This window comes from Sceloporus occidentalis, unplaced genomic scaffold, assembly GCF_023333645.1.
Source record: "Sceloporus occidentalis isolate IW3139 unplaced genomic scaffold, rSceOcc1.0.p SCAF_4, whole genome shotgun sequence".
Lineage (NCBI taxonomy): Eukaryota > Metazoa > Chordata > Lepidosauria > Squamata > Phrynosomatidae > Sceloporus > Sceloporus occidentalis.
The window spans coordinates 20726643-20740736 of NW_028316984.1; the positions used below are offsets into that span (position 1 = coordinate 20726643).

Below are 14094 nucleotides of genomic sequence, written 5' to 3' on the forward strand. Positions count from 1 at the left end.
CTACATGCAGAAGAAACAATATGGGAAGAAATATCTCAAATGTTACTCACCAAAATCACCTCCTTCTAACAGACACAGCAATTAAGTTCTGAATTAATGCAAAACGAACCTTTTCTGCTTCTAAAACAGATGTGTCTATGGGAGAGGGGGAACTCCAGTGTTTTCTCTTGTTGTAAACAATTATATCTTATGCAGGTTCCTCCATTAGATTCTAGTCACTTTAGGCTCTTGGAAGAAAATATAAAGTACTAGGCGTGTTGCCTGAAACCGCTGCTCCGTAAATAGTAGGTGCTACCACTGATGGGATGAGAGTTACTTCTTCCCATGACTACAACTTTCCTTCTCTGAACAGAATGAATATGAGCCTTTTCCCTACACTCTCCTACAAGCAAAAACCTCACTGTCTGTTTTTGTCAATGGTTTCCTGCCTCTTTCTGATATAGTGAAAATTTCTCATTTATATCCCCCTTCATTTGGTTAGAATACAAGATATATAATACAAAAACTGATGGCAAAACACACTAAAAGTCTCTACCCACCCCCCTCAATGTAGTTAAATATAACCCTAATTAACTAAGATGGCTTTTGTGAGAAAATTTTGTCCAGGGAACTAAAGCAAACAAATAAATTACTGAAAGACCATGGGTTAGACTCAACATTAAACTCGTGGCAGTGTCAGGACTTCCTTTCCCTCCCTCTCCCAGCAGCAGCATCAAAAACACTTCTCTGCAGGGTTTTCCCAGCCCTCCGGAACAGAGTTTGAAGATACACAGAAGGAGCAGGGAGATGGACAATTCCTCTGTTCTCAAAAGGGACACCAAGGGATTCTGGGCCAGAGGAGGAATGTCTCATGTCACTGGTGTTCTCTTAAGTTGATCCCAACTCTATACTACAGGGGCGGAAATCACTCAGCTCTCCAGATGCTGGAGTGTAATTCTCAGGATTCTTCCTCATCAGCTATGGTGGTGAGAGCTGCTGGGAGTTGTACCTTGCCAGCACCTGGGGAGTAGCACAATTCCCACCTGTGCCATAATTTAAAACAGGCAACTATAAACATTCTTAATCCGTATGGGCCAGCACCTGATATAACAACCCCTGGAGTAACAAGTGTCAGCAGATGACATCACTACTCTGCATTTGGCTATATCTGGCTATAGGAAAACTGCCAGCCACTTCTCTGACACGCCCTGCTCTCCATCAGTCATTAAATGATGGCAGGGAAGAGTGCTTTTTGCAACTAAAATTTGGCGTTTGGAGGTTGAGAGGAGGTATAGGATAGTTCCACAAATGGAATCTTTACGCTACACCTCCACGATCCAGGATCTCAGTCTCTTACAGAATCTACAAATAAGTCTCCTACAGAATCTACAAATAAATAGATCTACAATATAGTCATTTTGTGGCAATACATGATAAGAGCAGATAGAATGTAGCATACACAAAGATGGAAAGGGAAAATAATTCCTTCATGAGAGGATTGGTTGTTAAAACTGTATGATATTGACAGAATTGGTAAGTTAACCACTCTGATGCATGAGAAATCTTTGGACTGTTTTGAGAAAGAATGGAAAATGCTGATTGATTATATGAAGAACAAGGGAAGTTGTGGTATGATTTTAAGCTTTTAGACTATTAATATATTAGAAGTTTTATTTAGTTTTATAGTATTCTTACTTTTATTGTTATTAACAATATGATTTGTGGTTATTTTAAGTGTCTTATAGACTTTTAACTAAATTAGTGAGAGTTAGATTAGTAATATGTATGAACCATAGTGAAGCATGCTGGAAGCCATCCTTTCCCTGTTTTGTATGTTTTGTTTGTGTGGTGTGTTTTGTTTGTTTGTTTGTAGACAGTTTTAGATTTATTGTTAGGCAATGTACTTAAATGTTTCTTAGATATAGAACATTAGTGCATATCTGTATGTGTGGTTTTTTGTCATTTTAGAAAGATTATATACGGTATATGTAAAATGTCATGGCAGTATCATCTGAACTGGTGTAAACAGTTTCCATAGGTTACTAGCAGTGGTCATGCAGAGGTGCTACTGGATACTTTTTTCTCAAAAGGTATTTTAGCAAATAAATTTAAAAAACAACAATCTCCCATGCATTTTTTTGAGAACTGTAATGCAGTGAAGCAACATTTATAGCGCTATTTGACAGCCATGGCAACATCGTATGGAATCCTGGGATTGGTAGTTTAGGGAGGGGAATTTTGAATTTTCAGCCAGAGAATTCTCCTTGGTGTCTCTGACCAAAAGTATCAATCCCATGATTTCACAGGACACATCCATGGCAGTTAAAGTGGAATCTTACTGCTTATCTAGTGTGAAAGATGCCCAGGTTAGGCCCATTCAGGGAAAATCAAAATTTCTTCCATTAGAATTCTCTTTGGGACCAAAAATAAAGATATAAATCCCGACCAGTACCCCCAGTAAACTTGAATTCTCCCTGAGGTCTGAAAATTCAGCTCTCATAAAGCAAGTTATATATGAGGGTTCAGGTGCTATGACTGCACAAATGGAAGATGCACAGAAATCAGATTATCTATTATAATGTAAAAACACAAAAATTGAGATCAGCTAAAACTACTGCAAGATAAGCTTTCACAGGAACTGGCCTATGTCAGTCCATTACACCCTCTTTTATGTACTTACATGTAGCAGTGATTATGGACCCCGCCAAGGAGAATATCATTGTGTCTTCCAAAATCTAGGAAACAAAATCTGGTTCAGGGAGACATAATCGGTAATTGTCTCATAATCCCACCAAAGATCTTGACTGGGAGGAAGTGGGGAGAAAATAAGTGACAAGTTATTGCTAAATATGATTACTGTGTTAGAAAATTTAAGATATTAGAGGTATATACAAGTGCAAAACAGGGTTACAGTTGAACATTAAGAAAACAAAAATAATCACATATGATTTAATTAGAGGCTGGATGGCTATCTGTTGGGAGTGCTTTGAGTGTGTGTTCCTACATGACAGGAGGTAGGACTGGATGGTTATTATAGTATCTTTCATCTCTAGATTCCATGATTTATGTAATTTTAAAGCAGATGATGAAGACATTCAGATAGTCAAAGAATTTCTATAACTTGGTTCAGTCATAAACCAAAATGAAGATGGCAGTCATAACATCTTTGAATTATGATTTGGAAAGGCAGCTATGAAGGAATGAAATAAGATCCCCAAATGTAAAGGTATATTATTAAATATATCTTTTCTGTGCATGGTGTTAAAAGAGGGACAGTGAAGAAAGCTGACAGGAAAAGAATAAACTCAAATGTCATGCTAGATGAGTGTGTTACAGGTTAATTTTAGCTGGAAACTTCTCAGCCTTTGCATATACCATTAAAATGTTTATATATAATTAAATAAGGACATATAATCTGTCAGAAATCTGTAGATGATAAAATATAGGACCTGAAATCTGACAGTTTCTGTCCATTTTCTGTTTTGCAACAAAAGAAAGGGAAATGCTTGTTTACATTTCAAGTCTGGGAAGAATGCCAGCTATTCCTTAAAAGATGAAAACTAAAAATTGTAAAAAATATCCTCATGTTCCCCTGTTAGTTAGTACATTAGAGAAACCTGACAACAGGTAGTAGGGTGTATTATAAAAAATGGGGTGTGCACTAGTACACCAAACAAAAGCATGATATCTAAACCTCTGATTGGAGAAGCAATGCCCTGAGTGGGTGCCGGGCAGAATAAAAGAGCTAAATCAAAGCCATATATTAGGCTACTTAGACAGGCCTCCAATGAGAGAAGAGAAAACTGTATGTAGCTTTCCTGAGAAAAGTTCCTAATAAGCCCTTACCGTGCTAGGTAAGGGCTGGGATAGATAGATGCTTAAATATGATAGATGTACTTAAGACTTGCTTAAGCAGTGCTAAAGCTTTAGCTCTTTGAATGCCTGTATTACACAGAAGCCTATTAAGAGTTGTAAAATTCCTCAAACAGATGAAAAATGGCTAAGAATATGATAAGGGGCAAAATGGCAAATATGTAAAAGCCTTTAGGAATTGTCTATAATGACTTAGCAGATACTATGGAAAACCATGTCATTAGGGAGAATCTGATTATAAAGATACAAAAATAATGTTACATGTTAATTGGTTAAGAAGGCCAATGTTTTTACATGTATACCGTATTAAATAAAGAAATAAAGTCTCTATTAATGTCCTGATGAACATGATGTGATGGCTATATGATTTAATATAAGATGCCATATATGAAACATAATAGAATAATGCCTTACATATGTTATGGAAGTAATGAAGTTGAATGCCCAGACATTGGTATGCCTGTATGTCTCCCTGAGGTGAATCTATATCTATATTGGTGACCCAAAATAAATGAGCCAAAAGCATTGATCCAGGGCATGCTGTTCAGATGATGCACACCCGGGATTGGGCCAAAGCTGTGCCATGGCAACCAAAGATGGCTCAAACCTGACCATAAATGGAGCACAAAAGAAGTGCTCATTGCTGGCAGTCCGTTGCAAACTGCCATCATGGCTGGCCTCGGTACCATGGAGTCTAGTTGCCGCAGTCCCACACCATTTGGGTCATGCACAAGGTTAGAGACCACTCCAAGCCAGAAGTTGCCACCCATGGTTGTCCACCAAGGACATCCACCTTCCACATGACACTATCATTTGGTATTCTCCCAACGTTTTCTTTCCCTTGCTGAAAAGATGAAATGCCTCTCCAAATGCCAGTTGTTGGCAGTAAATTATTTAAACTAAAATACTGTCTTTGGTTCTACCTTTTCTGTCTTTGGCCCCGACTGCCACTGCAATGAAGCCCCAAGAACTTCCTTGAAAATGAATTTGTCCTTTTGGCTTAAAGAGCTCTCTCATCCCTTGGGATAAAGTATAGATCAGTGTTATAAATCACAGCCCCCACACCCACATAAATATATATGGAGAGAAATTCTGTCTCTCAGTAGAAGAAAACAAAACAAATACAAAGCAAGGAAAAAGATTAAATCAAACAAAACACAATGCAGGCAATTAAATTCATCTATTCCACCAGGGTGCAATTAAGAGCAAATCTAGTGGGAACTCTATTAATGGTTAATTACACAACAGATGAAGATACCTGCTTGTCACTCAGCTTCCCCTGCAGTAGCGCATCTATGAAGATGTACCGATTTAAGCTCTTCCCCTGTCGCTCTTTTATGACTTTCTTCAAGACCAACTCCATCTCCATCAGAGCTTGAAGAAGACGAAAGAATTAGTTTCCAACATTTACAAAAGGGGGCAGTTCTTAAAGACCATTTCATTGCCCCATGCAAGACCTCTCCCCACATGAGGATTGCTAATACTGTAGTTGGATGGATAGATTAAGGGGCTAAACAGACTGGTGTTTTAACACTGGCTTTGAGGCAGAGTGGCTGTGTGGCACCCACACGCTGCAATGCTAGCGGCATGCACCCAGCTGCACTGCGGGGGGGGGGGGGTCACAGCACTCCTTTGGTGCAGCATTTAAACATGCTGAGTCAAAGGAACATCAAAATGCCGCCACCACTGTGGTAAGAGCGCCTTGTTGCTGGTGCTAAAAGGAGCAGCATTTTGCTGTTCTTTTTAGCACAGGCTAAATGCCAGATCGGGGCCGTGGTGTGCAGTTGCCATAGCCCTGATCCGGCGCTGAAAGGGACAGTGTGGAACCACTCCTTTGGGATGCTGTATAGTCCCTAAAACAGCAATACATAGATCTTTCACCACATCAACCAACATGAGTAATGATTTCTCAGCCATATGTACATGTATCTTTCCAACAGATATGTGGTCTTATTCATAGCATGTACACCATCCCTAAATACTTCCTTCTTGGGAGGGTGTGCTAACTTTTACACCCCTTTCTTTTATATCCCAACATGGTTGTATGGAGAATGGCTGACAGGCAGGTGGAAGTACCTAGTATTAAACACATCTTAAATTTAGATCCCTTTGAGCAAGAAAACACTGCAAGTTTTGTCAGATTACTGGGCATCATTTGGCAGTATTTTTATCAGAGCCAGTATAATATAGCAGTTTGAATATTGGGAGCAGGACTCTGGGAGAGCAGAGTTTAAATTTCTACTTGACTGTGGAAATCTACTGACTGGCTTGAGCAAGTCACATTTTCTCAGCCCCAGTGGAAGGCAATGGCAAACCTACTCTGAAGAAATCTTGTCAAGGAAACTCTATGGTAGGCCTGGGGAGGGAGCCCTGGTGGGGCAGTGGTTAAATGCCAGTACTGCAGCCACAAGTTTGTGAGTTTGAGCCTAGGCAGGGCTCTAAAGTCCATGCAGCCTTCCATTATTTCATAGGTTGGTAAAATAAGTACCCAGCTTGTTGGGGGCAACTGGTTTACACATTGTAAACTGCTTAGAGCAGTGATGTCCAAACTCTGGCCCTCCAGGTGTTTTGGACTTCAGCTCCCAGAATCCCAGACTATTGGCCAAGGTGGCTGGGGCTTTTGGGAGATGAAGTCCAAAACATCTGGAGGGACAGAGTTTGGACATCACTGGCTTAGAGAGTACTAGTTCACTGATAAGTGGTACAGAAATGTACTTGCTATTGCTATAAGAATGCGGTAGTGGTTTGAGTACGACTCAAGACCAGAGTATGACTGTCCTCTCGGCCACAGAAACCCACTAGATGACCCTGGGCAAGTAAGAGTTTCTCAGCCGCAGAGAAAGGAAAAGACAAACCTTTCTGAACAAATCTTGAAAGAAAACCACATGATAGGGTCATCATAAGTCACAAACAACTTGAAGGCACAAAACAATAAAGGTTCACAATGTTGTAAACAATTTGTAGGTGTGCAACAACCACAAATCTCAATTTAAGAATGCATTGTTCATTACATCCTAAAGACATTCCTATCCAGGTATACCAGGAATTTTTGAAAATGAAAAACGTCCATACGCTTTCAACCTCTTGAAATCATCAATAGATCAATATGGCCAAAGACATGGAACTGGTTTCACGTTACTTAAAAGGACTAGAACAGAGATGGAAATCATGCAGCCTTCCCAATGCTGCTAAACTGCCATTCCTAGTATTATTTACTACATCTGGAAGACAGCATGAATACACTCTTGTTCTAGCCTAGACCCACTTTGCCTTCTGCACAGAAATATTGCAATTATCTCACATGCAAACTTCTCCCTAATTTCATGTGGGCCTCTTGGTAGTTGCAAACCCTTTCTGCTTCAAAACCCATCCAATTTGACCCAGTGCTTCTCACTTTAATTCTGGTCCAACCCACAGTTGGAATGTAAACCCCACTAAGTTCCAACCAAGGCAATGGAGATCTTGACAGGGTGTAGGTACATTTTATATATTGCCCACCTCTGTACAACATAGAGGCACAATCTGACAAAGTACTGGGTTGGACAAAGACTGCAAGGTAGGTAGAAGTGACAAGTAATTAAACATATACAGTAACTTATTCAATTTGACTGAGGCACTACTACGGAACAGCACAAGAATAGCACCCCCTCTCCCAACTAATCTATTTAGAAATCATTTTACCAAATATTCAGCTCACATTTTTAAGTGTTTTCTGCCATAGTGAGAATGTTAATCCTTTTCTTTTTCATGAAAAAAATATATTTTAAAGCAATCAAATATTTAGAAGCAAAACCCAGGACAACCTGTCTTGTAAAATAAAGTGATGCAATTTTTGGAACAACCATGTAGATTTCACTTTGAATATCTCCTGTGAAGGACATATGTAGTTTTCCACTAATCAAGAGATGTTACACTCCGAGTATGATACTTTATCTGACAGCACACTTATCTTGTATGAACTTAGGAGCATAAATGCAACTTACCATCTTCATACATCTTTTTTCTGGTCACACTTTTGTCAAGTGACCCATCCAAGAAGCCCTTTCCAATTTCAGCCCATATCTGTAATAAATGCAAATGAATCATGTTAACTATCCAATTTATTAAGTCTTCCTAGAACATAAAATGTAGGAATGGATCTCTATAGGAAGGATACAAAATAGGAAAATGACCCTCTAATGGCATTAATCAAAAAAGTATGTTTGCTTTTATGCTACTTTAATGGGATTTAAATGACTATTGTATGACATAAAATTCAAAGTAAGAACTGTGCTTCTCCCTCCCATAGGCGTACCGCATCATGGTTCTTACGGAATCGGATTACTTCTTGGTCATCTTCAAACCTGCTGCCCATGGCGGCCTGTGTCACAGCTTTCATTGAAAATCCTAGCATGTGCTGACTGAGGGGCACATGCTGAGATTCTGGGAAAGACAGCCATTTTGCTAGCAATTCTTCTGACAGCTGGAAAAAAGGGAGAAAAGTTGTGTTAATCCTGACTTTATCCCATTTGCTCTGAGAGAATGAACAGAACAAAACCGAACGGACAAAATGCACCCCCAAGCCGATTTTGCAGCCCCCCTAAAAGTCCCTACCCAATTGATGAGGGCTGACTTTTTTTGCTCCAAAATAGCCCATGGACACCTAGGGGCCTCCACCCCCCCCCTTTTTTTTTAGCCTGTATAGACCTTCCTCTAGCCTATACAGGTCTTTCCCCCCCTTCAAAACAGGAAGACTAGGGAGTCCTGGTCTGTAAAAAGGCCTATACAAACTTTAAGAAGATGGGAGAATGGCGCAGTACAGATCGCCATAAAGCAGCATACTCGCTCCAATTCTAGGGTTAGAGAGCATGCACCAACCACACACTCCCTAACCCTAGTTCGTGTGGACAGTGCCATCGTTACGTGCTGCCATTCACACGGGGCATGTGACAACGACTTCACGCATGAGCTGTGTTCAAAATGCCTTTCCAGCGGCACGGAAAGGGGCTCCAAAACTGAGCTCCTTTTTGGGAGCGGATCGTTCCCGCAGCAACCATACGGCCGCGGGAATGACCCTGAGGAGAAAGGGGCGGCCCCTTTCTCCTCATGGCTTCCAGGGTGTCCGGGGGGGGGGGGGCATGAAGCCCCAAGGACACCCCTTGTCTGCGCCATGGAGAAGCAGCATTTTGCTGCTTCACCGTGGCCCAGCAAAACTGTGGATTGGGGCCGCATTTTGCTGCCCTGGCCCCAATCCAGCAAGAAAAGGGACAGGTGCAGGCCGCCCCTTTGGGGCGGTCTGTACTGCACCAATGTGCCAAAATGTTATTAGCTATTTTGGAGCACACACACACCCTCCAAGGTTTTGAAGGCATGGGTTGCCACCAGGGATGTAGCCCTCCAGGACCTAACAGAGGACCAATGTGACTCCTGAATCCCTGGAACTTGGCAGGACTGTCATTTATAACTGGGTATAAGTCATAATCAGTTGTAAATGACATTAATGATTAAATATACCTCAACAATATTATTTTTAAAATAAAGGCATAGCATCTAGCTTCACTATTACTTATATCTCACTATACCAACCACTTCCCTTTTACAGACACCACAAAAGGACTTGCCTTCCCCAGAAAAACACATCTCTACCGGAGCTGGGAAAAGGGCCAGAAATTTACTGAGGCATTTTGTCAGCAAGCCTGAAATCTCTCTGGAAGCCAAGATGATAAAGTTAAGGTTGTCATACTTTGGTCACATCATGAGAAAGAATGACTCATTGGAAAAGATAATACTAGGAAAGGTGGAGGGATGTAGAAAGTGAGGGAGATCACATGCTAGATGGATAGACTCTATTAAGGAGGTGACAGGCATGAATTTACTGGACCTAAGTAGAGCAATGGAGGACAGGGAGTCTTGGAGATGTTTTCCACTGGGTCACAGTGAGTCGGGATCAACTTGAGGGCAGTTAAGAACAACAAAATTCTGTGTTACTTCTGGGACTGTACTTTTGACAAGCTTGCACAAGGAGGAATGTAATGCCCTTGTATGCAATTAGTGAATCAATTAAAACAGGGGTAGGCAACCCTTTTGAGCTGGGGGCCAGGTTGCTGTCCCTCAGACAACTGGGGGGCCGAAGCCAAAAAATAAATAATTAAATAAATTAAATAAATTAAATAAATAAATAAACCGGGACAAATGTAGGACAAAATTTTCAAATGGAGGACACTTTTTAAATAAAAAATCGAGGTCATGCGAAAAAATTTGCTGATTTTTAAAAAAATGTTAAGATAAATGCATGTTTCTGAGGCTTCTATAGACAATTGCCCCACCATGCCCCTTGCGCGAGACGCCAAAGGCCCCGGCAGCAATTGGTGGCAGGACCGGGCTGGGGCCAGTCCCAAGGCCTCGCCGGGCTGCATCTGGCCCGCGGGCTGCAGGTTGCCTACCCCTGAATTAAAAGTTGGTTGGCTTACAGGCACAGTTCTGCCCTATGGACAAAAAAGAACATCAGTCGGAACAAGCTAGAATGGCCCCCAGCAGAACTTTACTCAGTGTTGAACAGGATGTGGGCCTCAGACTACAACTTCCAGAAATTTCCCCCAACATAGTGCCTCCAGTTGGGAGCTACAGTTCAAAAAAGTAGCTTTTCCTGGCTCTGTCTCATACTATGTAACAAAACAAAGTCTTAAATGAAGCCATTAACCTTTTGGATGACAGGGAAGTTACTCTGCAGTGATTTAGTTACTCCATTTTCATATAGTTTCTTCCTCAAGCAGCTCTCTCCCACATCTCCACCTAGACCAGACTGGTATCTCAACAAGGACTTTAGCATCATTTCAAAGGGGTCCGCTGAAAAAAAGAAAAAAGAGAAAGAATTAGAAAACAAATCCTCACATACAACACTCAACAATTACTAGGCTTCCTAAAGTGTAGATTTGTCAAAATATTTAACAACTTCTTGTCACTGTGTAGGTGAGTAATTCTGTATCATTCCTTCATTTCCAAACAAGTCTCTTTCTAGGTTATTTGGAAGCCATAAAAGAGTGTTTAATCAAGAGTCTCACACATTTACAGTTTGCCCCTTTGCTCCACAGAAGAAGGGCAAAGGAATGGAACTCATTATCCTTATAGTATTACACAAACACCCTGTGAGGTAAGTAAGGTTGAGACGCAGGAAAGGCTGTGCCCAAGTGTCAGCTTCATGGTTACAGGGACATAGCCAAGGGGGGTACCCCTCCTTCCATTAGATACAATGAATGGTGTGTGCTGCTGCACCACCGCACCCAAGCCACATTATAATGGTGGCACTTAGTCTGGACCCCCCCTTCTCAAAATCCTGGCTACGTCCCTGATGGTCAAGTGAGGATATGAGCCCAAGACTCCACTGTTCTAGCCCAACACTTTAACCACAACCTCATGACATGATGGAAATAAGGATGATTCACCTACCATGCATGACTGGACTACAGCACAGTTCTAGACCTGTCCCGTTCCATGTACCTTCTATATCCAGTCAACAACATACACCAACCAGATTACTAAAAACGCTCATCTTCAAAGTAGTCTTCAAAATTCTCTTTTAAAACATTCTTCAAAATTTTTCACTCATGCTGGACCAAACAGGAAAGTAAAAGCAGTTTTCAACCTTTATTACAACTGCAACAGTGCCCATTTGTTATGCAGGTCACTTTGCTGGCACTCAATATCCTCTGCTCAGCATTGTCAGATGATCCATACCCCACACCATCTGCTGCTCAATTCAATTAGCAAGAGTACAGCTGGCTTATAAATCCTCCCACAGCACTTCACAGAGAATACTGGTGCACAGCCCTTAATTCATGGAGAGCCTTTTCTCAGTTAAAGGCAGCATTTCCTTGCGGCAATCAGTGGTATAGTGGATCATGACAGTTCCCCTATGGCACACCCCCAAGGGCAGTCCAAAAATGCTCTGTTGATCCATTATTGACAGAGTGGTTCTCACCACTTTTCATTGCCATCAGCAGTGGGTTTTTTGTGAATGGGTCTTATCTGGCCATTCAAGACCAAGCTGCTTTTAAAAAACAGTTGGTATTACAACAGGAATCATTCTCAATAACATACAATTACAGGAATGTCATTTCCTCCCCTCCTTCTCTACTGCTGTGAAGAATGCAGCCAAGATCTGAGATTATAGAAAATCATGAAGGGGTTTATTAAAACTGCTAATTAAAAAGTCCTGGTGCTTCAACCTGGAGTGCCCTGGTTCAACTACACTGCCGGGAGTGTGTGTCATCTGACAGGGGACACATGCTACGGGGATCTGAACCAGAAAAGGGTCAAAAGCCCCACTTGAGTTCTACACGTAATAGATCTGCACAGCATGTAGGGCACCTCAATGCCCTACAACAGGACTGGATGACACCCAGAATAGGGATCACACCTGGTTGGCCCCTCCTCTACCTTCGGGGCAGGAGGGGCAAACACAGGTCCTTGATAGCTGCTCCAGCCCCAGGCTTCTTCCCAGAGGAGCAGAAGAGGTGCACACTGTGGTGAAGCCTGGAGAGCTAGCATGCCCTTTTGGCCACTGCTGCCCCACATGCACCAGGTAACACTTGGCATAGGGATATCGCTGCATAAGGCCAAAAAAAATTAGAGCAGAGAGGAGATTGTGTGCCATGAGCTGTGTGCTTTCAAATATTCAGTCCTTCCTTCTTCTGCATGATTATTCTTTTCTACAACACTGTACAAGATGCCATACAATCTGCAACTCATTAATTTTTCTCCTAACATCACTGTTTAGTCATGCTGGCTAAGCAGAGTTTTGAAATGTAAGCCATGTGGATGGATCACATACTGCACGGATTCTGTGTCTCTTCCTACCACAAAATAGTAAGGTCAGGAAAAAAAACAGTTAAAAAACCAAACCAACCCCAAAACTCTGTTTTGTTTATTTAAACTAGTTTTGTTGTTGTTGTTGTTGACATTAATGTGTAGGAGCACACCAATATAGGACTAAATCAGAAAATTAAGTAGCAAAATGCAGTTCAGTTTTTATGGCCACTAGCTTAAAGAATAATTGGTTTTTTAAAAGTGTTATTTTAAAACAAGTTGTTGTAGTTGAGCTTACGTTAACTGAAGGATTTGTTTCTGAATGTCATTTTTTGCACTATATATGAAATAACATGATTAAAAAGAAGCAACTGACACTGGATACTGGTCTAACAATGAACAACTGCCAATAAACTGTAAAAGTTAAAATGTTTAAATTCAAACAGTCATTGTTGTTCCAGTAAGATGGTTGGAAAGCAGTAATGATAGACAGATTTTAAAAATAACATCAATTTAAAAAACAGGAGTGTTTTTTTAAAAAGTCATTTGGTTTAAACCATGGTTAAACCAACCCGGTATAAACCAGTCAACCCTGCAAAGCAGTGCAAACCCCCCCCACCCCAGGCTAAGGTTGAACTCTGGTACTCATTTAACAGGGAGTAAATCCCGCTGAACATGGGATTTATTTCAATGTAGGAATGCATGGAATTTCACAGAAGGTGCCTTCCACTCACTCAGACCACTGCTCCCTCTAACACAGTATTGCTGACACAGACTGATAGCAGCTCCCCAGGGACTCAGTTGTCATTGCGTGCTTTCAAGTCAATTATGGGGACCTGTCATGGGATTTCCATGCTAAGATTGGTTCAGAGGAGGCTTGTCATTGCCTTCTTCAGAGGCTGAGAGGAAGGAGTCATTCCCAGCTCTAAATGGAGATGCTGGGAGCTGAACCTGGGACCTTCTGCACACAGCCACTCTGTTTTATTCTATCTTCTTGTTCATATGTTGTAGTGCCACTACTAATCCTTTATAACACTGATTTCAGGCTCATAAAAGGGAGAGGGTAAATTCCCACCCAATGCATGCAGATCCTGAAATGCAGCATACTGTACTTACTTCCCAGCCCAACCCCCAAAGATCACTGAACCGGCATAGAGCAAAAGCAAAGGGTTCAATAAATAAGTGAGTTTGGCTAACAGTCGACAATACAAGACAAATATGCTATGAGCAACAGGACACAACAGGAGATCAGGGACGTAGCCAAAGGGGGGGGTGTTCTTGGGGTCTGGACCCCCCTTCCGTTAGATAAAATGAATGGTGTGTACTGCTGCGCCACCACACCCAAGCCCCATTATAATGGTGGCACTTAGTCTGGACCCCCCCCCCCCTTCCCAAAATCCTGGCTATGTCCCTGAGGAGATAATGCAGAATCTCCCACAGAGCAGGTGAAGCCTTAGC

General features: G+C 41.5%; 1 protein-coding gene across 1 annotated transcript in view; it reads right to left on the reverse strand.

The window, feature by feature from the left end:
* LOC149313573 (cytochrome P450 20A1-like) overlaps positions 1-14094 on the reverse strand; it is a 40461-nt gene that overhangs the window by 14805 nt on the left and 11562 nt on the right. The window contains exons 4-8 of the mRNA XM_089519362.1: positions 10532-10677; positions 8147-8314; positions 7836-7914; positions 5111-5226; positions 2660-2714 (exon numbers count right to left, since the gene is read on the reverse strand). Coding sequence (XP_089375488.1) covers positions 2660-2714; positions 5111-5226; positions 7836-7914; positions 8147-8314; positions 10532-10677 — 564 coding nt within the window. The remainder of the gene's footprint in view (positions 1-2659; positions 2715-5110; positions 5227-7835; positions 7915-8146; positions 8315-10531; positions 10678-14094) is intronic.